The following is a 24,290-nucleotide window of genomic DNA, read 5'->3' on the forward strand; positions in this document are numbered from 1 at the left end:
AGAAAGTGGGTAATTTGGAGCAAGACTAAACTTGGCATCCAGGGTCAAAATCCAGACCCCTGTGAATGGGGAGACTAAGGGCTGAAAGTCTTGCAGAGGATGGAGGAAGTAGGGAGGTGCTTCACAGGGAGGTCCCCAGCTTGTTTGGGCATTCCACCACAGACTTGATTTCTCACCATACCTCACCTTCCAACTATTCATTGTCCCTCCATCTTCCAGTGTTTCTTTCAAGATGCTCAGCTTCCTGGCCACCACTCCTGGAGAGCCCACTCTGCTCCTATCTGCTAGTCCAAGCATTTGTCAACCCAAGGTCTGGCTCAAGCCTCCCTCAACATTTGACAATGATCTTGCCCTCCTCTAAACCTACTGCCACTATATTCATTCTACACTTGCATGTGTCATTTATATTTCTTTAAAGAGTCCACACTTGGCTGTGGCCCTCCTTTCCCACCACACACATTGAATCTAGGCTGGCCCCATGGCTCACAGTAACCAACAGAATGCAGAGAAATTGCCACTGGGCCAGCCTAAGGCCAAAGACTTAAAAAAGCCTAGCAGCTTCTGCTTTTATAATTTGAGGAACTCTGAGTCATCATGTATAAAGTCCAACTACTCTGATGGAAACACACACAGAGAAGTCCTACAACCACACATAGAGAGACAGAGACACAGAGACAGACAGACACCACCCCAGTGTTCCAGCTGAGCCCAGCCTTCCAGCTGTCCCTGCCACGGCACCTGGCATGTGAGGGCACCACCTTGGAAGTTCCAGCTGAGTGAAGGTCCCAGGTGACTGCCGCCCCAGCTGACATTGGTGGAGCAGAAGAACCATCAAGCTGAGCGCAGTCAACCCACAGAAGAACTAATTTCTATAAAACCAGTTCTTACCATGCACCAAGATTTAATGATTATCTATTGCTGCATAACAAACAATCCCAAAACTGAGTAGCTTAAAATAGCATGTGGTATATTCCCTCTCACAGTCCCAAGAACATAGTACATAAGAACCCACTTGTCTAAGCATATCACAAGGTATTCTTATATTCATTAGCTCATTTTTTCCTGGTAACAATGCTATGAGTTAGAAAGGGCAAGGGTTCATGTTGCTCCTCCATTCTGCAGTGTCTTGAAGTGACTTATTTGGGATGGCTAAATTAGTAAGTGGCAGAGCTGACCACATGATGTTAAATGCAGGGCTATTTGTAGGCATAGCTGGTGCTCCTGAGGGGTCCCTGGGGGATGGAGCCATTAGGGACAGGGACAGGCAGGAGCTAGTCAAAAAGAAGGCGATGGCAAGAGATGGCCAGATTTAATTGAAGAGGATTGAAAGATGCTTGTTCAGAGAGGCTGATGGGGTAAGAGGAAGGGAGACTGATAAGTAGTGACACTGAGGTGATTCAGCACACGAGGATGTGAGAGCACGGTTACCCACAGTGAAAAAGCCATCCCTGACCCAATGGGTGAGCTAAATGTGAAACTGTAGATGCTGCTCGGAGGGTCAGCCCTGTCGGCCCTGAGGAGCTGGGCGAGCTATTGGGCAGCTGGCCAGGGCCACTGCCACCACTTCACACTGGTGACATCACGTGGTATCCGCTCCAAGGAGGCCCACACTCCCCAGCTCAGTCTGCATTATCAGAAGAGTCTTCAGGGGAGACCTTCACTTTTCTAACAACTCAGCTTCAGTGTGCTCTCCACAGGGGCATATAGAGTGTAGGAGAGAAGCAGGAATCCTGCTGCAAGGGGATGATGTCAGGTGGTGGGTAAGCAGTTATCCCTCCTCCTGCCCTCTGTCCTGCCCTCTGTCCTGCATCCTGCCAAGCAGCAGAGGTCACTCCACTGGGCTCCCAGGAGCTAAAGTAAAATTGCCAGCCCTTGCCCCACTCCTGACATGAGCCTCCTCTCCAGCCTGGATGTCCTTTGTGCAGTAGGTATGCATGCCTGAGGGATGCTGCAGACAGCAGTCAAGCCAGGTGCTCTATGCATCCCTATAAGGTAGTTGGTCCCTAGAACACTCAGGCTCTGGCCCACAGCCCTACAAGAGGTCATGGGCTCCTTGGAGGTACCCATGCATTAGGAAAGGGACGGAGATGTACTCCAAAGGGCCATCAGCACACTACCACAGGGAGTGCCCAGCAGCTGGCTCCACTGCCCATTCACTGTGGGGGCTTGTTTCTTCTGGGTGGCATGCTCTGTGTGAGTACTGGTGTGTGATGGTGGATGGGTGTGTCCTAAGTGTGTATATCTTTCAGGGAAGTCTGGTCCATGCATAGTACATATGGAATCGGTCATGAATTTCACAGCCAGGAAAACTCCCGAAGGCAGGGTTGTGAGTTGCAAAAGAAAAAAATGGGGAGAAATATATTTCTTTTGAAAAAGTCCTCCCTCCCCCATTGTGAGTGTTGGAGTGAGTTAGTAAACAGCCTCTCTATACTTACTACAGAGACAAGTATTCAGAATCGGAGGAAACTCCTTTGATGAAGGCACAAATGGGAAGAGAAAGGAAAACATTGTGGAGACAGGTTGACAACACACCACGATGAGACACAATGAACACAAACAGCGGGGAGACATCCGCTTGGGGCTCTGGCCTCAAGTAGATGGGTTTCCTCTGGCAACACTGTGTCCGCCTGCGAGGCAGCAATTCACCTATAGAGGGCGCAAAGGGGTCGGATGATTCTGGCAGCTTCCACAAATGTGGCCATTCTAGCCAGGAGGGAGAAGAGCCCAACAGGCCACCAAGCTGCCGCTAACCCCTTGTGTGGAGGCACAGCCTCCTGTCGTGTGGGCTCTGGAGACCCGGGGAAGAGTGTTCACACCCAGGAGTGATTCCAGGAACTCGTTAAAGACTCTTTCATGATCTAGGTAGTATGGACTGTAATACTATCATTATCCCTCATATGTATTATTAACCTTAACTGTAATTACATCCTACATGTAAACCACACTTTTACTCTTCCAGAGTATTTTTCATCTACAACTTCCCTTATGCATATAAGAACCTTAAAAAGGGAAAATAGCAGCCCCATTTGACAGACAAGGAAACTGAGGCTCAGAGATTATCTGACTTTCTAAAATCAGTAGTTGAATTATTATTAGTAGCTGCTGAGTTGGACCTAGAACTCAGTTCTCCAAACTAGTAGGCTTCATTCCTCCCCACCCCCACCCCTCTGATTCTCAAGTGCAGTGAAGGTTGAGGATGACCTCACCAGCCTCATCTGAGAGCTCACTGGAAATGCAGAGTCTCGGGTCCCACACCAGACTGGCTGCACCAGAATCTTCATTTAACAAGATCCCTAGGTGATCCCTGGGCACACTAAGGTCTGAGCCCTGGGCTAGCATCTAGAAAGGCCTATCAATCAGCCAACCCAGTCTGAGTTAGAGGTGAGAAGGCTGTGTCAGCCATGAACTTATTCATCACTTGTTAAACTTGAAGGTATATGGTCACAGGTTGTGAATTAAACAAGCTTAAGTTGGGAACCTCTATTTCAGATTCCCCAGAAATGGCAGAGGGGAAAGCTTTTTGGGTAGAGGGAACAACACCTGTTGAAAGGCAGGTACCTGTCTGTACACGCCTGCCCCGCCTTCCATGCAGACCCCACCCTCAGCCTGTGGAGGCACCTCCCTCCCTCCTGGCCTGTCAGCTCAACTCACCATCTAAAGACTTGGCGGGAGAGACCACAGGGCTCTTTGTCTCCGACTTCACTGGGCTCTGTGCAGGAGAAGCAGGTGCTGACTTTACAGGTGAGCCAGGCTCCTCTGCAGTGGTTTCTTTCTCTCCTGAAAATACAGAAAACCACCTCAGGGTAGAGGTCAAGCAGAGGAGAGATGGATGGAGAGGACATGAAAAAATTGCTTTCTTTTACTTGGTCCTCATTTCTCCTGGCTGGAGCTAGCTGCTCCCCTAACCTTTCGTTATTTCTGCTACATCCCAGGGGAAGCCAGTGGAAGGAGTCCAAGTCACGTTCTGTTTCCTCCACCAAAGCACATTCAACCACGAAATCTGTCACCCCTGATGCAGACGGCAAGACTGCAGGAGCGTTGCCACCCACGATTTGGTGGCATGTAGCTCATTTTTTGCTGATCTAATTTACATGTTCAGTGCAAACAATGCCTAGGGATAAAAAGCACTATACTTTCCTACCTACCTTTTCAAATGGCACATTAGAACGCTGAGCAAGCCAGCAAGGTTTTTCTAGTGCCTGCTTGGCTCGTAGGAAGATGTCTGACTCTGGGTGGGGAGGCGGATGGTGGAGCGGGACCCTGCTCTCAGGGAGTGAAAGCCTAGCCTGGTGGACAAAGCCAAGGGCTGATTTCTGGGTCTCAGACTCCACATGCTCCTGAGGCAAAGAGAAGGGACAGCTCACTGTGGAGGGTGGGGAGAGACAGAGCAAGCTTCTTAGCAGGAGGGGACTTTGAGATGGAGCCTGAAGTATAGGTAACTCTGGTCAGGCTGGCCAGGAAGGGACAAGGGCATGAACAAGGGCATACGAATGATCATGAGTATGAATATCTATCTGGGAGTTGACAGGGAGAGAAGGGCTCAGCCAAAGATCCTGAAATGAACGAGGCGTGAGAAAAAGACATAAAGAAGTCAGCTGGTGGAGAGCTTCAATTGCCTAAAAATTTATACCAGCTCTGAAAGACAATAATTAATAATTATCAGTATTATAATTTTCCATTATAGCTAACATGTATCCAGTGTTTTACTGGCCTGTTCCATATTTACAGGTGACACTCTGAGCACTCTACAAGGTTTAACTGGTTATACCCAGCCTAGAGGGTCGGGTGAAGTGCTGAGGACACGGTGTAACAATGAGGGTCGTTATTGTGATTAATATAGTATTATGCTAGTAAGAATATCATTTGGTGATTGGGCATGAAGGTCAAGTTGAGAATACAATAAGAAGCATTAAAAGTGAAAGCAGAGCCCCACTGAGCCTGCCCTGAGCCCCGAGGGCCCTGCCGGGGGAGGCACGGGTGCAGGGCTGCTCTGCTCAGTCTCTGGGCCTCGCCAAGCCCTCCCTGCCACCCCGCAAGATCCTGCAGCACTGGGTTCTTTACCTTCGAGTTCCAGTTTCTTCCTCTCCACCTCTTTCTTGTATTCCTCCAGCTCCTGGTCAGTGAGTTGGCTGAAGGGGTTGGGCACTGTCTCCTCTGACTCATCTTTGGTATCCGTGTCGCCCTTGGCCATCAGCTGGCTCTCTGTAGACTGAAAGTTAACCACAGAGTGCGTGTTGTTCTCTGAACGCCGGGGTAGGGCCCAGGCTCGAGCTTTCTTTCAGACTCATGTGGCTGCCAGTGGTCTTGCTAGGGACAGCGTAGCATGCAGCTCCTTGGAAATGGCACAGGGTCTCAGGGTAGGGCTTGTTCACTCTTCCCTATGGCTACCTCACTCCCAGACCCATATTCTTTGCAACTGCCTAGATGAATGCGGGGATCCACCCTCTGCCCCGCAAATAAAATCAAAGGATGCTCCCAAGCAGGAGGAAGACAAAGCTTTATTGCAGTCCTTCCTGTAGATGCTTGCAAGCCATCACTATGCAAATACAGTCAGCGGCCCAAAGTCAGTCAGCCCAAATCCAGCAAGCAAAGGGTTGGCTCAACCAGCTTTGTGCCAGCTGTCCCCACCATGCCCCACCCCACCCCCCAAAGCAGCACAAGCTATAGCACACAGCAGCAAAACACACAGTGGCTTCAGCGTTCTCAGTCCAACCTATTTGTCCTATTTTGCACAGTCATAAATTACAAGGGGACCAGGGTCCTGAATCTTGGATCTTCAACCTCTTGTACTGCAGGTCCCATGGGGATATTGGCAAAACCACTGTTTCACCACCTCTGTGGAGCCCCTTGCTCTGGGAAGCTCACTAGATGGGTAACCTTGTGTAGCTCTATACAGGGACTAAAGTTCAGACTCCACAGTCCTTTTTCCTAATCCAGCACCCTCACCTTGACCTTTGGGAATGCAGACCTCTGAAGCTGAGGAGGAGGCACAGAAAGTAAAGCCCAGGGGAGGGGAGCTGGGGGCAGCTGGCCCACACCACGTCCTCCAGGCCATCTCTCCCGTGGGCTCCTTCCAAAGGAGGGCAGCACTGGGCCTATCTTAAGGAATCATGGGGTTCAAAAGAGAGTCCAAGACCAGGATTCCAAGAAGAGGGACTCCAAAGAGAGCATTTGGTATAATGACAGAGTTGGGTGTTTTTTTAAAATAATTTTGCTCATTGCTTTGAACTCTTACCTCCCCCCAGTACATGCAGCATTTCTATCCTCGACCCTTTGGCACATTCAGTGTTCCTCAGCTTGGCTGAGTAGAGGTGGGGGTGGGGGTGGGTGCGATGATATAACCTTCCCATTCCTCCTGCCAATGGGCACCCGCCTTGTGGGCTGCAGCCTGATCAGAAGTCATGGCATCACCTCAGTCTGCTCAGCTGAGCACAGTCGTTCCTGTATGCCTCCTTCCTCACTGCTGTGGAAGATGCCATGCCCGCTGCTAGCTTGTGAGGAGCAGCAGTTATTTCCAGCATGAGCCAGAATTCTGACCTTCCCCTCTTTCGATAAGCACTAGACAAACACTGTTCTAACTCAAGCATGGAGATAACGACTTTATACTTTCTAACTCTATGTGGGTCTGTGTGGGCGACTCCCTGCCCCTATCACTGGTGGGAGCACCGGTCCCTATATATACACCATCCCTCTGAGGACACATGGGCATTGTCCCAGAGCCACGACCTCATGATGCCATATCCACACAGAGGCCAGAAATGCTCAGGACAGGCAGGGCTGGAGCAGCTGGGAGCTGCCAGCCACATTTCTGTGACCCCCACTGTGCAAGATACTAGTAGAGGGCAGAGTGGAGTTCCACGTGAGAAGCGTAGAAGCCAGCGTCACTCACGGGGCAGGCTGGGCAGCTGCTGCCCTACCCAGTGCCCACAGGGTGTGATTAGACACTGTCCCTGGTCCTCACAGCATCCATTTTGCAGCAAAGCACCAGCACCCAAGATCCCAGGGGAGGTAGGCATGAGGACTCAGGGGTCCTGCTGCCCAGCCCCGGGCACTGAAGACCCAGAAGGCAAACTTGTTTCCCCTCCAGACAGGGGCCGTCTCTGCTGTACCGGGCTTCGGCTCTTCTCAGCAATGACGCTTGCCAGGAGCTGGGACTGGGGTCCCGCTGACTTCACATCTTGTCGGTTTTGTTCTCGAATCTATGTGGAAAAGGAAGGGGAGAGTAAGCCCAATGTAAGGCTGCAGAGTTTGGGAGGGCATTCCCAAGGCATACTGGTGTCTAGTGTGGCCGTGACTTGGTCTAAAAAGTCCCACCAGCGCTGTAGGAACCTGTTTCCTTGATTTCTAACACAGTCCGTCCACTGTGACACAGTGGACATGCAACACCAGAGTCTCACGGACTCGGAGATGATACCTGCTGGAGGTGAAGAGCCAAAGAAGGCGCAACTGATCCTTGAGGGAGATTCTCAAATTTTAATATTCCTATGAAGACCCTCAGGGCTTTGTTTAAAATACAGATTCCTGAGGCGCCCCCCCGCCCCACACACACACACTTACTGAATCTGAATCTCATGGGGGCAGGTGACCCAGAAATCTGCACTTTAAACAAGCACTGCAGAGGGTCCTTGGACCACATAGTGAAACAAAGTGCTGTGAGTGTGTCTGACCAACTGGAGGTGGTCTGCTACAACCTCGGTTTTTAGGGTGACCTTAGAAATAGAAGTGAACTATAAAGCAAAGGTAGAAAAATAAATATAAAGATTTTGAAATCTTGGTCAAAAATATAATAGCATAAATAGCGTAAAACTCATAAAGACTCAATCTGTGGGCAGGTCTCTTAGACACCCCCGATGCCCACAGCAAGCACCTCTGTGTCAGAGGGCCCACCAGACGCCGCAAGTCCAGCACTCAGCACAGTGCTGGGGGCAGAGCCAGGAAACAGTGCTGTCTTTCCCACGAGACACATCAGGGTGTCGGTGAGCCAGGCGCATCCTGACCCTGCCCCCCACCACTCTTGAGGGAAAAGAGAAAGCGAGACAACTAGTTACCACCTTACCTTGTTCCGCATCTCCAGCACTTCTTGGGGGTCGGTATAGAGAGGCACAAATTGGTTTGGGTTTTCGATCCGTATTGGCATACCACTGCTGGATTTCTCCACCTCGTCAGCCTTCAGCCACTGAACACACACAAGGCCGGGGGTGAGGCAAGAGGATAAGGCTCACGCTTCCTCCACCAAGCTCTGCCCCATGCTGTCCAGGCCCACCGACCTTCGTGGGAGGTCAGTAAGCCTTATGCACACATGTCCTCTCCCCTCTGTGGTGTCTGTCTCCCAGAGCAGGATGGGCAACAAACGGCCCAGCTGCCAAAGAAGGCCCCAGGCCAATAGCCACAAAGAACACCTAGGAGGAGGGGTCAGAATCTTGGTGACCAGCACTGACAGGCAGGCAGCCACTTGAGCTTACGAATGAGATGACTCCACATTAATTTGCAGGGCTTCATTTTTTTTTTTTATGAAGAGCTATTCTATCTGGCTGCCAGCTACTTCAACGTTAAAGAAAAATCAGAGTAAGTGCCAGAGTGTGTGCGTGGTGGGGAGGACGACGTAGTAGAAAGGAACATCCCACCCACCTCCTGGGCCTGCATCAGACGTGCAGTTCAAATGTTGGATGCCCAACCTTGAACTTGCCAGAATTCCCCTCTAGATGTGGGAGCAAGAAGCAAAAGTCAATTGCTCCTCCCATTTAGGCTGCTGGGGTGACCCAGTCCAGCCATCCTCTGGACCCAAAAACTCCATGCAGATGCACGAGAAACGGGTGATCCAAGGCTCCCTGGGCACGAACAGCTGCTCCCAGACGCCTGACAGGAAGCCCGGCGGGGAATCGGAATCGGACTGACACACACCCAGGGCAGACTTGCTCTGTCCCCCTGTTTTAAAGCTGCTTAACACATAAACATAACTGAGCACTCTCCCCAGCCCTGGTCTCCCCCAGCAGGAGACCCCTCTGCCCGCCTTACGGTGGTCTTGGGCCGGGGGCCGCCCATGCTCCTCTGGACCTCGTCGGCCACGTTGACCCGCAGGTAGGTGTTGGGTGTGTTGAGCCAGCGGGTCTTCTCCTTTTGCTGCTTCTGGGCGTGCTGCCGCAGGGTGGGCACCGGGGTGCCGTCCTCCTCAAACACGAAGGCTGTGACTGTGGCTGGAATCTCCACCTCGCTTTTGTGTTTGGTTTTCTCTTGAACAAAGGGATAGCGGTACGTGTAGCCTGTTCTGTAGCCCTAAGAAGGACAGAAAGAGAACCACTTAATGTGGGGGAAAGGGTTTGTATGCACCTGCATGCCCACCACACACCCACCCATGCACTTCATCCCCTTCTATGTAACAACACAGTGCAGGCCTATATCTCCACAGTACAACCTAGACCTTGCTGCTTCCTTGGTGTGTTTCTTGGTGCCTGAACCCCTCCCTCCTTCCACCCCAGAAAGCCCTCTGATCAGGCTGAGAAAATTCCTGTGACCTTATGAACTCCATGGAGCTCCTTACCTAAACAGAGCTCCATCTTTTCATCTGGTGCAGTGGTTCTCAACCCTGGCTGCACATTACAACCACATGGGAACTTTAAAAATGCTGATGCCTGGCCCTGGCTGGTGTGGCTCAGTTGGTTGGAGCATTATCCCATAAACCAAAAGGTTGTGGGTTCAATTCCTGGTCAGGACACATACCTAGATTGCAGGTTTAGCCCCTGGTCGGCGTGTGTGTGAGAGGCAACCAATTGATGTCTCTCTCACACATCCATGTTTCTCTTCCTCCCTCCCTCCCTTGTCCTCTCTCTAAAATCAATAAGCATGTCCTCCAGTGAGGAAGAAAAAGCTGATGCCTGGAGGCCTGCCCATTTCATCAGAGGTGATGTGGTCTGAGCTACAAGGATTTTAAGCTTCCCAGCTGATCCCAACAGTCAGCTTTCCCATCCTCAACTCCAGGGCATAACTCTTTCCCTCTTAGAGCCCTGAAATCTGACTCACGAACATCCCTGTCTCCCAAGCAAGACCAGCCCCACAGAGGCGGAGCGCATTGCTGCTCAGAGAGAAGGAACAGTCGGGAATCTTGGCAGCTGGTGGAGCGATTCTTAGCTCTGACCTGTCTAATTCTGTTTTGCTCTTTTTAGGGTACCTAGAAAAATTGGATGTTCTGAATTTCATTGAATGACCACTTGAATCTCTTCCTTTGTAAACTGTTGGTGTTCTCCATTCACTTTTCTGCTGAGATGCTTTTCACATTGATTTGTGACGTCTTTGCAGGATGTGGTCTGTCGCAGGTATTGTGTGTAGCTCCTCCCAAAGTTTGTCTTTCAGCTTTGAGTTTTAATGTAACCGTATCTGTCAACATTTGTCACCATGATTTCAGACTTTCCCGCCATGCTCGACAAGGTCTGCCCCAGCACAAGAGCATCAAAAGTACTGATCTCCATTCTTTAATGCTTGTATGAGTTTATTTTTATGTTTTAATATTTTTATCCTCACCCAAAGACATGCTCATTGATTTCTAGAGAAAGGGGTGATGGAAGGAGGGAAAGGGGAGAGAAACATCGATGTCAGAGAGAAACACCGATTGGTTGCCTCTAGTTTGTGCCCCGACTGGCACAGTGAGGCTTTAGTGTTGTAACCGTGATGTTGGCAATTCCGATGCCCCCCCTAGTGCCTCGTACTGACTGGCCCAGGGGCTAGGCCTCAACAGACTGGCCTCGAAGCACAACGGCAGGAGACTCACCAGGTTGTCCAGCATCCTCATGAGGGCCTCAAATTCGTGTTCCCCCAGCCGGCTCTTCTGCATGGGCCCGAAGGTGCTCCCGGCCCACTGCACAGAGCCCACCTCGTGGGGCCGGCGCTTCTCCTGCTCCAGGAGGATGAGGTTCTCCACGCCCCCAGCGCTGGACAGAGCGGACACCTGTGGCAAGAGCAGAGGGCCCCCGACTCGGGTGTGCGTGTGTCACACACACATCTGTGCACTTACCTAAGTTCATGTGTGTGACAGAGTGGGCACAAGGGAGGGTTAGAAGCAGAAATGGGCTGGAAAATTGAGGTGTATTCAGCTCTTCCCTCCTGGAGGAGAAGCGCCCCCCAAATTTGCTGGGCATGCACCCACTCAGGGAAAGAGTGATTAGCAGTTTCTTTTTTAATGTCACTTCTCAGAGACGACAGAGGACAAAGCGAGTGTTCAACCTTAAGAATAAAACAGCACATAGAACTGAAAGTTACCTGGGTCCAGACTGTGACTGTTTCTTGGGAAGGTGGGAGAATGGGATTGAAAAGGGGTTTAAAGTCTTATCTGCAATATTTTATTTTTTAAGAGGAATAGATCTGAAGCAAAAAGGCTGTGAATATTTGTTAAATCTGTGTGGTGGGTAGCAGGTATTTACTATTATATTATTCTCTTCATTTTGCTGTGCATCTGAAATATCTCCTAGTCAAAAACGTCCCTTGAGAGAAACAGGCTGGCCTCTAGGCTGGTGAAATACGAGCGCAGCCGGTGGGCTGGATTCCCCGGTGGGATCCTCAGTCAAGGAAACCCGGAAGGAGGCGGGTGGAATGCGGATGGTGCACAGCCGGGCACTGCGTAGGGGTAGCAGCTTTCACTGAGGGACCGAGAGTGTTTGTCATGCTGTCAAATCTCCATGGGGAGGCGACAATACAGGTGGTCACAGGCAACAGACTGAGCATTAGGGCAAGAGGTGTGTGTGTACAGCAGGCGGTGTTAGAATGATCCTAAAAACATTCAGCAATCTAATTCCCTTATTTTCTAATTCCATGCTCATCTAATAGTACATTCTCTCTACTCCTCATACCTGCCACTAAGATATAATTGGTCATGATTTGGCTTCCTGGGCAAGTTCAGCTACAGAAAGGAGCCAAGCCAGGGTTTGTGCACATCAATGCACAAGCATTCTAATTAGTGTTTGATGGGCCTTGTAAGCCTGCTCATTCCAGGGGAACAGCTCCTATTATATAAGCCTTCAGAGCTTCAGGTTTTGTGACAGTTGTTTTTTACTGAAAACGAAAGGACGTAACACTTTAGCTTGCTGACAGACACAGGTCTGTGATTCCATGAGGATCCTGGACACACCCTGGAGCGTGTTAAATTCACCAGTGGAATGAATGGCCCCTCTGAGACTTCCAGGTCAGCCAGGCCACTTTCCCAAGGTGACCCCATCACCCTGTGAAGAGGAGGAAGCTGGAACTCTCATTGTCTACGCTCTTTTTATCCAAGACATGTGTCCGGTGGAAGGCTCTATTTTTAACTTAAAAAATGACGCCATATGCTGGCAAACAGAGACTTTAGGGATCATTTATTCCACCCTCCCACCAGCAGTAAGAGTCCTTGTCTGATTTCCCCAGAGGGTGATCAGCTCCATGCTTGGTGAGGCATCCGACTGTACCGCTGCCTGAGCGTTTGAGGGTCACAGTGAGCTGACAGAGATCGCAGGGAGTCAAAACCTACTGGTCCCCATTCTGTGCTCTGCTGCCAAGTGTTCCAGACCTGAAGTCCCTCATGCCCAGCACCGAGGCTGAGCGCGTGGAATGCTCCCTCAGAGGCGGTGAATTCCACCTGGCTGATCAATTTACCTAGTTCACCCTGGACCACTGCCTCCCGTCTTGCCTAGGCAGAACTTCAGCCTGTGACCTGAAGCTCTGAGGAGAGGTCCTGGACTGTAGGCAGACCTTTCCCACCAACCATTACTGCCCCAAGAGGCAGTGCAATGCAGTATAGTGTTTAAGAACCCAGACTGGGCGCCAGGCTGCCTGGGTTTGAATCCTGGCTCTGCTACTTACTTACTGCATAACTTTGGGCACCGCTTTACCCTGTCTGTGTCTAGGTTTTCTCATCTGTAAAATGAAAATAGTACTGCCTACTACATGAGGATTATTGAAGGTAATATTTGTAAAGCTCTTAGAATAGCTCCTGGTGCATGTGGAATGCTATATAAATATTTATGACAAATAAATTATAAGGTTTTACTACCTTATAATTTATTTAAGGAAGGTTGAGAAGCAATATCCTTTGGATGCTGGTCACTCATGGAGGAGAAGGGAACTGCCCACATCCTTGCAAGAGCTGCCTCCTTCCACCTCCCTCTTCCTCTATCGGTTTCCATGGCAATGGGTAGCAGATGGAAAACTGCCTGAGCTTCTTCCCATCTGCCTGTAAGCAGAGCAGAGAGCTATCTCTCTCAGCTGGGGGTGACCCAGTTTCCTGGAACCCCAAACTGATGGGGAGCAAAGAAAACACTGTCCCAAGGGAACAAAATAGGCTTTTAGCCTTGAGTTACTAAAATGATCACAGTCACGTTTGCTTGCTTGCCAGAGTCACTGAGGGAGAAAACTAGACCCACGATGGAAAGAGAATTTCAATGTTCACCATTCAACCAGAAATGACCTGGCCAGATGCTGGGCTACCAACGGCATCTGCAAACTACCAATACCTGGGATCTCCCATGCCTTAAACCTCTGGTCTAACCTTGCCGGGTTTCCTTCCACACCTTCCAGCTTCATTTCCCCCTCTAGAAGCCTCCTTGCTCCACCGGCTCAAAGAAGCCCCTAGAGCTTTTCTGGGGGTTATCTGCCTTCATCGCCTGATGCATTAGAACCAGATCACATCAAACCAGTCTTGACTGAAAAGAAAGTGACATCTGGCAGAGTCAAGAGAAGCAGCTGGCTGGCTGTCAGCTCTGCCCTTCCATGGCCATCCTGCCTTGGGTTGAATTGCACACTGCCCATTTCTGAGGGTCTGGAGCCTGGGAGAGACACACTTCACCATGGGGGCTACATGGGGCATCTCTCTCTATTCATTCTTAGGGCTCTGTTGTCTTTGCAAAGAGGCAAGAATTATTTCTCATGGGATCCTCTTCTTCAGAAGAAAGACAGGAAACTCTAAAAGAGCTCAGATGTGGAGTGGAGAAAGAAAAGAAAGAGGTTCTGCCATGTTCTGATGCCAGTCAGGGGGCAGCGCTCAGGGCAGCATCACTGTTTAGGGGGCACGGAGGCCATGATGGCAGAAAGGCACTGCTTTGGTTGTATTTCACTTTCTCCTCTCCTGACCATTGTGGGGTTTAGCACCAAACCCACGCCCAAGGCTGCGGTAGGAGGACAGTTTCATATCACTTTCTCTAACACCTCTTCATTACTGTTTTAACAACTATCCTCTCAACACATTCCTTTAAAGGCCATCTAGAAAGGAACCACTTGTCTCTACAAGTGAAGGAGACTTCACTAGTGATGCTTCTGGAATCTAATCCTCTTCCCTGGTACTCCCAAGGGAAAGGCCTTCTTCCTGGGGTGCTGCTCTGCTCAGACCAGCCAGGAGAGGGCAGACGGGAGCTGACTCATCTGGAGCAGCTGGACCCTCCTCCGTCCACTGAGCTCCAAAAATACCAGCAGCAGCACCTCTCCTTTGCCCAACAGGCTGTCCTCACAAGGACTCTATAGGCCCCACATCTGCAGCTGAGGAAATCGAGCCTCACAGAGGGGAAGTCCCTGACTCAGGGGCACCCAGCCCAGAGCTGGGGAGGATGGAGCCCAGTCAGCTGTGCTGGGTCCCTACTCACCCCTCCCACCTCGCCACCCTGAATGGAGCGTGTCCTTGGCTTATCCAACACCACCGACCTGATAAAGCTACAGGATTTGTGTGCCACTAACTTCCTATTCTTCTTCACCAACTCCTCTAGGGGTCCCATAACCACAGATGCTCCCACCCTCCCTCCACCCCATCGCTCACTGGTTAGGGGAACTTCATGATGGGCTCCCTGTACATCACCTTGGGGTGCCCTGGTGTTTACCTGCCATGTCAGCCCTCCACCTTGCCCGAGCTTCACTTCTCTTTCTGGACTTCACCATGTTCATGGTCTTTGCAAACTAGCTCCCTCAAATGAAGGAAGGAAGGGAGGCAGGGAGAGAGGGAGGGAGGGAGGGGAAAGGAAACCTGCACGTGTGGTGTCCATAGGCCATAGCCAGGTGTAACAGGTATACCCCAGGCAATACGTGAGCATGAGAAGAACTTTTATCTGCCCTATTACAGTTTCTCCTACTGTCCAGCCAATGCACCCAGACAGCTTCCCATTCTGGCACTGACCCCTAGAGCTGGGTGTTGGTTGTTAGACAATAGTGATACATTTTTAAACTACACGACTGCTTCTAAGTATGAAACTTTAGATGAATAGGTGGTGCCAAGACAGAGAAATAGGGCCGGGCTTTTAGATGCTGGGCTTACAGGCCCCCCTGAGTCGCAGCTAATGGGGTGCAGAGGGGGTGGCCTTTGCCTGCAGGCCACTGTCAGAGCGCCCCCCCCCAAGTCCCCAGGGAACTTGCTCACCTACCTGCACCTCACATGCAGCTTGCAGGTGGAAGATCTTATAAAACGCCTCCTCCACAGTGTCACCCAGAGCAACCACGCCATGGTTTCTCAGCACCAGGATCTGTGGGGGAGCAAGTGGCCAATTAAAACTTTAAGCCTTCTGAACTCCAGTTAGAAGGGAGAGGTTTTACACACCCAGCCCAGGATGCCCTCCCCCTCAGAAGGAGCTCCTTGTTCCTTCTCTGTACACAACCCCCCAGTATACCTCACACGTAAAATCATGTGTGATTTTAACAACCTTAGAAATAGAAAAAAAAATTTAATACTTCATACAGACAAAATAGTTTCATGAATTTCTTTGGGCAATGCCTGGGTCTTTAGGCCTTGGAGATCTTAGAAGTCTGAAAAACTAGTATTTGTGTTAAAGTAAATGAAATTACTTGGTGTCCAGTATGAGTATCCAACCTCAAAAGCAACTTCTTGCCCCTGTGAGTTAGTCAACCTGGGGATTAAAACCCAAGGGGGTGGCTCTCTAAGAGGTGACTCTGTAGAAAGGGTGGGGGGGGGGCTGTGTCCCTGATGGCAAGTCACGTGACTTCTCTGGGTATCAACTTTCCTCTGCATACACTCAGTGTGGTCCTGGCAGCTGTAAGGTCCACTAGTTCTGTGAAAGAGGTCACAGTGACTCTCTAATCTAACTCACTGGTTTTACACTAGAGGAAATCAAAACCTTAAGAAATTAAGAGTTTCCCACTATTTAGGGACAGAATGGGAACTAGAACCCAGGTCATCTCCCTGTTGGTGCAATGTTTCTGGCTCAGCCAGGGGACGGCAGATAAAAGGAGGGAAAACCCAGAAAAGAAACTATCCCAAGGGCTTGACTCCCCAAGGTCCAGATGCCAACAACTCCTGGTTGGTTGTGTCCCGAGAACTCTCCGACACTGGCTGGTGCCCGTGTGGGAGCTTGGACGTGGGTTCATCTCCTTTCCCTGCACACCTGGGCTGAGGCCTAATCACCACATCTCAGCCAAAAACAGCTGGTTTTCCCTCTGAAGTGCCAGAGACATGGAAAGAAACAGTGACTCTGTCTCACAGGAGTCTTCACAGAAAACAAATGCCCTGTGTTTCAAATTCTTGTAACAGTTCACAGAGGTGAACATCTCATTCCTTCCTGGGCACTGCTCATGAGGCTTCATTGAAAGTTGGGAGAGAGGGGCGGGGATTCTTCTCCACTCAGAGATGGGCAGACAGGGACTCAGGTTGGGAGACGGCAGAACGCACCTCTCGAGGACGGGGGTCAGGTGTCCACCCAGCCAGGTCTGGCTCCTAAACCTCCTGTGTTAAGCTGGCCTCACCAATTATGCACTGTCATAAAATAAGACTTTAGACTTTAACTAATCGATAATGAGATTCGGTTTTTCTCTGTCAAGTTAGAAAAAAAAGTGATAACACTCAAGTATGGGGAGGCCACAGAGAAACAGCATTCTTATTTACTAGATGTTGTGGGGCGGGGAGAACAATTCGGCCAGGGACATAAGAATTTTAAAATGTGTGTCCATAGCAATTAACCCTAAGGAAATCATCTCAAGCATGTACAGAGATTTAGGTGAAAGGATTTGCATCACAGTGCTGTTTATATCAAGAAAAAATTTGGGAAATAAAGCCCCAATTGTGGCACAGCCATTCATGCAATGAGATAAAATCTAATCATTTAAAATAGTGATGCAGAAAATATTTCATAACATTCAAAGGTATTTACTATATTTTGCTAAGGGGAAAAAGGAGAATATATTTTATAATACTAGTTTCATAAATACATGTGAATATATTTGGGGGTATATGCCAGCATCTCAAGATAGTGTGACAGAGAATTTTATTTCATTGTTTTAATTCACAATTTCTAAACATCAGCACGTGTCACTTGTGATATTAGCTTTTGACAATCCCTCCCCAAAACATCTTCCCAGAACAGCTGAGCCAAACCTTGCAGGTGGGTCCAAGGCACTTCTGCAGGTTGATCCTATCTGCTTCCTGCTCCATTTCGCCATTGAAGTCGTAATAGGCCATGTCCCCCACCAGCAGGGCGTTGTGGGAGACAGGCAGGAGGCCCCACTTCATGGCTGACACCTTCAGTGAGACGGCAGAATGGTTAGCACCTGCAGCTCCCAGTGCCTTTCCTCAGAGCAGCACGGCCAAGTTCTACTCTGGGGCTGAGTGTGGGGACCAAGCACGTGAAACAGGCACTCCCCCTTGACTCTCTTCCACCTGGCTGGGGTCTTGCTTTCGGGCTGCTTCCACCACTGTCCTTCCATCACAGTTTTCACAGCAGCTGTGCCAATATATAGCCCTCTAAAATTGCTGCAAAGAATGCACTGCAGAGAGCTGTTGCTGCTGCCAGCCACCTGCGGTGCTCTTGCCCTAGGACTCTGGGAAGAGGTGGGGGCAGTGGAGTTGGCAGCGGGCTGGGGTAGAGCAGGGCCTGGGGTCCCCCAGGGTGGGCTGGTGGAGGCCTTCAGCCTTGAGGTCAGTGCAGAAATAGCCACGACTCTCACTTGACCAGGGAGGCCTGTTGTGAAACCCCATTTTACCAGCAATGAAGCAATCAATGAGGGTACCTAGTGTAACCTTCGTGGCCCATGCTCTGCCTTTTAGTAAAAGCAAGGAGAGGTTTAGAAGAGCTTCTTGGCCTCCTTCACTCATTTTGCCCTGTGAGTAAGCCCAGGCTCTGCACACTTGGCACAAAGGCATCATCCACTCTTGGTCCAAATTCTGTGAGGTCTCAGTGCTCATAATGCATGTGCTTTGCTGAGGAAACCACAGGCCAGTGACAAGTGTTCTCTGCCCCGTAAGTGTGTGGCCTGGGGGCTGGGTATGATGGGGTAAGGTGGAGAAGACCAGAACTGGTTGTCTGCTGTCTTTCCAATTAACGTTGTAGTTTCTTAGGTGTATGTAGAGAAATTACCAGAGACCATGAGGGGACAACTGCTCCTTGGGGAGGAAGGGTCTTTATTCTACTCTCTCCCAGATTTTCTTGCCCCCATCCCCAGGTCTCAGTCCGCCTGGGCTCTGAGAAGTGGGCAAGTCCAGGTTCCCGACCTCTATCCAGATCTCTCTTCACCAGAACCTGCGCTGGGGGAGGGGATGGCACCAGCCCTTGGCCCAACAGGCCCTCCCCGAGGAGAGGATGCAGGAGGTGGGGGCATCACCCGGGTAAGTGGTGTGGGTCTGTGTATGTGGCTGGGTGGGGGATGCAGTGGGACAGACGTCCCACCTCTTTACCTTCTCTTCCCAAACCAAGGCTTCTGCAGTCAGAGAAGTGGAGATGGTTAGGGTCCCCACATTGGGCATTCCGTCTCCTCACTTTAGCATGAATTCCAGGAAATCTTTCCAGAACGGTTTATATGATGAGATTGTCACTGGCTTGGGGTCTTATATCTTTGCTCAGGGGGAATCTCAGAGAAGCGATAATGTGGGGCTGCTGCTTGGCTCAGTGTGGGGGGACATGCTGGCCGAGTGGCCAACACTCACCGCCGCCGTGGCCGGCGTGTGCAGGTGGATGATGCAGCGCACATCAGGCCTGGCTGCGTAGATGGCCGAGTGCAGAAAGAAGCCTGTGGTGTCCACTGGGAAGCAGCTGCTGCCCTTCTCCACCACCTCTCCCAGGATGTTCACCTTGATCTGGGCCGGGGAAGAAGAGAGACTTATGGCTACTGGACACTAACTCCCATGCTCCGAGGTGGGCCAGCGCACGGCTACCCACCAGCATTCATTCCTTCATCCCACCCAGCGATGTCTGTGCTTGGGGTTGGGGGAGAAAGAGACCCAGACTCAGTGAGTGCTTGGGCTAAGGGGGGACACAGGGCGTTAAATTCAGCACGGAAAATGCTGCAGCAGAGTTTCTCACACTTTAGTGTGGATAAGAACCACCTGGAGATCCCGCCGAATGCAGATGCTGATTCAGTCTGCCAGAGTGGGCCCGAGAGCCTGCGTTTCTAACAAGGTCCCAAGGGACACCCAGGCTGCTGGTCCACAGACCTCACACTGAGTAGCAAGGCCCAGGAGCAGAGCCATTCGTAGAATTCTCTAAAGCAGATGGGAGGAATCTTTAATCCTGGTAAAACAACTGTTTACCAATGACCCAAAAGCTAGGTTTTAAAGGACAAGTAGAAAGTATTCACTGGTTTTATAACATGCTTTTGACTCCAAGGGACTAGTAGGTGTGATGGCTAAAACTCACACACTCATGTGTGAGTGTGTATGTGAATGGGTGAGTGTGCACACGTGCTGACAGCTCTGGCTGGCCTGGCCCACAGTGAGGCTGTGGTGTCCCCTGCGTCACCACAGAGAAGGTCGCATTTGACTGTGACACATCAAGACAAAATATGGCACTTTAACCACCTCTAAGCACAGATAAGAACAGCACTGCGCAAGCACAGAAATGACCAGCACATCACTCCTGGCCCACAGGAGACCCTGGAGCTTCTCTACCGACAGCCGCTCCAGCCCCGCTCCACTCCCCTCACTGACCCCTGCCTCTCCCCCACCTGAAGAATCTGACAGTGTACTGGCCAAGGCAGCACCTCCTTCCAGAACACTCCCCAAATTACCCAACACAACCCAAATCCTGAAATGAGTGCCCTTGTAACATGCCCCCTTGGTCTCCAGGGTGCAATCGACCTGCCGCTGGTAGTTAACCTTATTCATTAACAGGTATTCCCTGGCATTATTAACAAGCTACATTTTAGTTTCTAAGAATCATGACAGCTTTGACCTTTAAGACTGTAGCACCACGACATTCTGAACACAGCACACTGGGCAGTGCCACAGTGCCCACCACCCCTACTCCAGAAGGCCCAGCAGGCAAGATGGCACCAAAGAAAGGGGTGTGCTACTGACATCACTTGTTTAAGGGGAAGCATCAAATCCCCTCTTACAAAGTTCTATTGTAAGTGAATTTTACAGAATGAACATGACTTCAAAGTGGCTGACCCCTGGACGTGGCAGCAACTCTCCCACCTCAGGGGCCTTAAACCTGTGAGTGTCCAGTGCTGACCCCTGCTTTCCCTTCAGCCCAGCGCCCCCTCCCCCTCAGATGTGTGGCCTGCTCAGAGTTTCCTCTCTGGGATGGCCTCTCCCCCATCTCATGCAATCCTCATCTCAGCCTTGGATGTGTGAACTGTTGCCACTTAAGATTCTCTCCAGCCGCTGTCCCATATAGTGCCTTTTTGTCCAAATGAAAACAGTCTCCTCTTGAGGACAGCACAGGGGCATGGGGCTGGGTGTGCAGATGCTTCCATAGAGCAAACTGAAAAACAAGCCCAGCACCAGAACATGCTTAGCACAGGCTGGTTTTCACACACACAGTCCCCACCAGCCAGGCTCTCTTGTGCAGTGAACAAGCACACACACCCTGACCATCTCATGCCCTTGACCCTCAGACCTGTGTCTCTAAGTCATATCTCTTCAGAACCTAGGACAACCAAATGCCACTGACTTCCTTCCTGAACATCCCACCAGTTCCTCAAACTCAGTCCCACACCCCCAACCCAAATGACTGCCAGGCACACTAAGGCTGCCAGCCCAGAATTTCCACCTGGCTGACTGTGGTGGCCCCAACCAGGGGCGTGACATCAGTTGCCTCCGCACAGTTGTCAGAGGCCACTTTCTACCATGGAAACCAGATTGCATCACTTGCCTGCTGACAGTGCTTCAGAGGTTTTGTGTGTCCAACAGAATAAATCTCCATAATAGGCCCACACTGCCCTTTATCGTCCGGTCCCTACTACCTTCCCATCCTCACCTCCAGATACGCTATGGGAGCCAGACTCAGCACCTTACTGGTCTTCCTAAGTGCACCAGGACATGGCATGCATTTGATGCATGCTGCCCTCCTGTTGAGGGCATGGTCACCTCTGCTCAGCCTTTGCCTGCTGCTCTGGTCTAAGTCTGCTTATCCAGTGAGCTCCTGAGGGCTCCACTCCTTCATCACCATTTCAACCTAGAAGCACTTCCTTTGTGCCTCCTACAGCACCCAGTGAGCCCAGTGCTCCTTCCCTAGGCTCCCCAGGCCTCCTTCATCTCCATCATAGCACTCTTCAGTTTGAGTTTAATCACTGAATGCCTCCCCTCACTCCTCCACCCCACCCTACCATGCATGCCTGAAAGACAGAGCCTGTGATGTCTTTGTGTCTGGTGTCCCTGTCTGACTCTTCCAGGACCCCCTTGGGTTGCCCTGGGCAAATCATTTACCCTCACTGGGCACCAGCATCCTCTCCTGCCTGTAAAGTGGCCAGATCTTTAACCTGAGTCCTGGACTCAACATGTGAGTGTGTCTCAAGCCTGGTGGAGGCCCCAAGGTGGCATCTCCTCTCCCAGGTCCAACAGCTGGTACAGAAGCTGATGCCCATGCATCGAAGAAACATGGCCTCTTCTGCTTCTAAGACAGTCCTTTCTACAGCTCTCCTCTTTATACCCAGAAATATTTCTTGATTGAAACCAACTTCTGGAAGTTTCTCCCTACCATACCTAAAGGAGCAAGAGAACTGAAAGGGGTCCCAGAAACTCTCGCTAATGGCACTAGACAAGTCTTGCATTGCTTTGGGACAAAGCATTGGCTGCTGTTTTAATATATCTCCCATCCAGACAGTCCTCCCCACTCCCCGTCTTTGGGGTACAATCCCAGGCTCCGAGGACCAGGCCCATCTCCTCTCCCTCCTACTGAGCACCTCACATTTGGGCTTGTGGTGGCATCATGCTCTGGGCACTCTGTCTGCTTTGGTGCCTGTGTGTCTTCTTGTCCCACCAGAATGTAAGCTTCACAAGGGACAGGACAGCAGTGGATAACCTGGAGGTGTCCTATCACTGTAGGAGCACAGAGGATATTGTCATTTCAACAAGGAATGAGCAGCGAGGTGCCGGATGGTACTCACCAGGCTGGATGCCGTGACCTCACTGCAAGAAACTCCCTTAGGGCTAATCAGGAAGTGGTCTTGCTCCTTGCTGACTCTCAGCTGGGGGAAAAACACACGTTCTCAGTGGTGGGAGAGGGGGTCATTCCAAGGACATTCTGCTTGAATCCCCTCTTCCCCTGGGCCCACTACACCCAAATTTTCCTCTCAAGAACCTTTATCTCCTCCACCCCCACCCCAACCCATGAAAGGTAAAGGGAACTTGGCCTTTCTTGAAACTAGGGAAATGGAGCTATAAGAAGAATCTCTTGCCCTGGCTGGCGTAGCTCAGTGGACTGGGCGCAGGCTGCAAACCAAAGTGTCGCAGGTTCAATTCCCAGCCAGGGTACATGCTTGGGTTACAGGCCATGACCCCCAGCAACCGCACATTGATGTTTCTTTCTCTCTCTCTATCTCCCTCCCTTCCCTCTCTAAAACTAAATAAATAAAATCTTAAAAAAAAGAAGAATAATCTCTTGATGGTCAAGGGCAGGCATAGAAACAGGATCTAGGAGTTCCCAGCTCCCCATCTGGAGAAATATCCACTGGCCAGGTTATTACAGGTGACTGCAGTGGTTAGTAACCTTAGCCAAAAGCCACCAGCAGTGCCATGGCCCTGACAACAGTCAGGAGTTCTCCCTGCAGATTCTGTGGGGTCCCCACCCCACCCCAAGACACTCTTCTCACCGTGACATAGGTGTCGCTCAGCTGGGCCCAGCCGTAGAGGTCCAGGAGTCGGTAGACACTGCTGATCTTGCACCGCATGAGCCGCTCCCCCTTGGCCAGGTTCAAGGAGTCAGCTGTGTGGAGGTCATTGATGGGCGTCATCATGGAGAAGTCTGCAGGGGGACAGGGCAGCGCTCAAGATCAGGGACTCCCATCTGCACCCCTTCCTTGCCCTAGTTGTCTCCACATTCTTACCGGTACTACAACTGCAGGAGAGACTTCCCAGGTAGGAAATTCAACATTCTTTCACCTTCACCCATGGGGAGAAAATTCAAAATTCCTCTGCTTGTTTGGATAAGAATGACATTGTTTTTGCTCAAAAAAATCATGACAAGGCTTAAGACCACAGAATGAAGGGTTCTCAGAAGTCCAAGCTTACCATAAATCCTACAGATAGATGCCAAATGAAAGCAAGAATAAGTTTCTGAGTGCAAATTTGGGTATATTTTATCAGTTAGTTTTCATGAAGAAGTTACTAATCATTAGATCTGCTATTACTGTACTGTTTTAACTATACCATGTGATAGGACTTTTTCTCTGATTTGGAACCCGGGCAAATGGAATGCCAAGTTGGACGGGAAGTAAATTCTTCAACTTTTGCTGACAAGTCATAAACTTCCAGAAGTCAGTGTGGCTGTGGTTGGCTGGAAGGCTCCCGGCCTCAGCAAGCCTCATCTGCTCCCCTCTGGATGTGAGTCTCTTGGTCCATTACAGTTTCTCTTTGGGAATTTTGGGGGCTGTGGGAGGGATTTGGAAATGAACCCAGAGTGTTTGAAAGTCCTGTCCTCGGGGCACCCAAAAGGTCTAGGAGTTGAGGACCAGTCTGCTCCATGAGCCATGATGACTCAGCCTGCAGGTCTGGAGGAGGCAGCAGTGGGCGACTGAGCCCCAGCACTCAGCTTGTCAGCATCTAGGAACCAGCAGGAGAATCAACAGGAAAGTGTTCTGGCTTAAAATGATGTCTGGCTGGGAGCCTCCTGATGCTGCCTCTCCTAGCATCATATTAAAAACTTTAATGGATTAAAACGTTCTTTAGGAACTTCTGCCTTCTCTATAAACCTTGCCACTTTACAATGTGATGTATATCCTGGACCAAGTTGACCATTAGTTGAAATAATGAGATGGTGTGTGAAGATGAGAGTGGAGTGGGTGCTGTTGGCCCAATATAAAGCAAACCAAGCAAGCCTCAGACACACCCATGGCAGCACAGTGCACCCGAAGGGCTGTGCCTACTAGGGTGGCACACCTCCTTGGCGTGGGTCCAGAAAATGTGCTGA

At 50.5% G+C, this 24,290-nt stretch overlaps 1 protein-coding gene across 2 annotated transcripts in view; it reads right to left on the bottom strand.

Moving 5' to 3' along the window:
* Positions 1-24,290, bottom strand: part of ADD2 (adducin 2) — a 98,997-nt gene that overhangs the window by 6,023 nt on the left and 68,684 nt on the right. For both annotated transcript variants that reach the window (XM_045828032.1, XM_045828033.1), the window contains exons 5-15: positions 22,975-23,126; positions 22,270-22,350; positions 18,869-19,018; positions 17,324-17,467; positions 15,363-15,461; positions 10,763-10,939; positions 9,016-9,273; positions 8,057-8,176; positions 7,110-7,199; positions 5,062-5,209; positions 3,652-3,777 (exon numbers count right to left, since the gene is read on the bottom strand). In XM_045828032.1, coding sequence (XP_045683988.1) covers positions 3,652-3,777; positions 5,062-5,209; positions 7,110-7,199; positions 8,057-8,176; positions 9,016-9,273; positions 10,763-10,939; positions 15,363-15,461; positions 17,324-17,467; positions 18,869-19,018; positions 22,270-22,350; positions 22,975-23,126 — 1,545 coding nt within the window. The remainder of the gene's footprint in view (positions 1-3,651; positions 3,778-5,061; positions 5,210-7,109; positions 7,200-8,056; positions 8,177-9,015; positions 9,274-10,762; positions 10,940-15,362; positions 15,462-17,323; positions 17,468-18,868; positions 19,019-22,269; positions 22,351-22,974; positions 23,127-24,290) is intronic.

The sequence above is a fragment of the Phyllostomus hastatus genome, unplaced genomic scaffold, assembly GCF_019186645.2.
Source record: "Phyllostomus hastatus isolate PE091 unplaced genomic scaffold, TTU_PhHast_1.1 phas_scaffold_78, whole genome shotgun sequence".
Taxonomy (NCBI): Eukaryota; Metazoa; Chordata; class Mammalia; order Chiroptera; family Phyllostomidae; genus Phyllostomus; species Phyllostomus hastatus.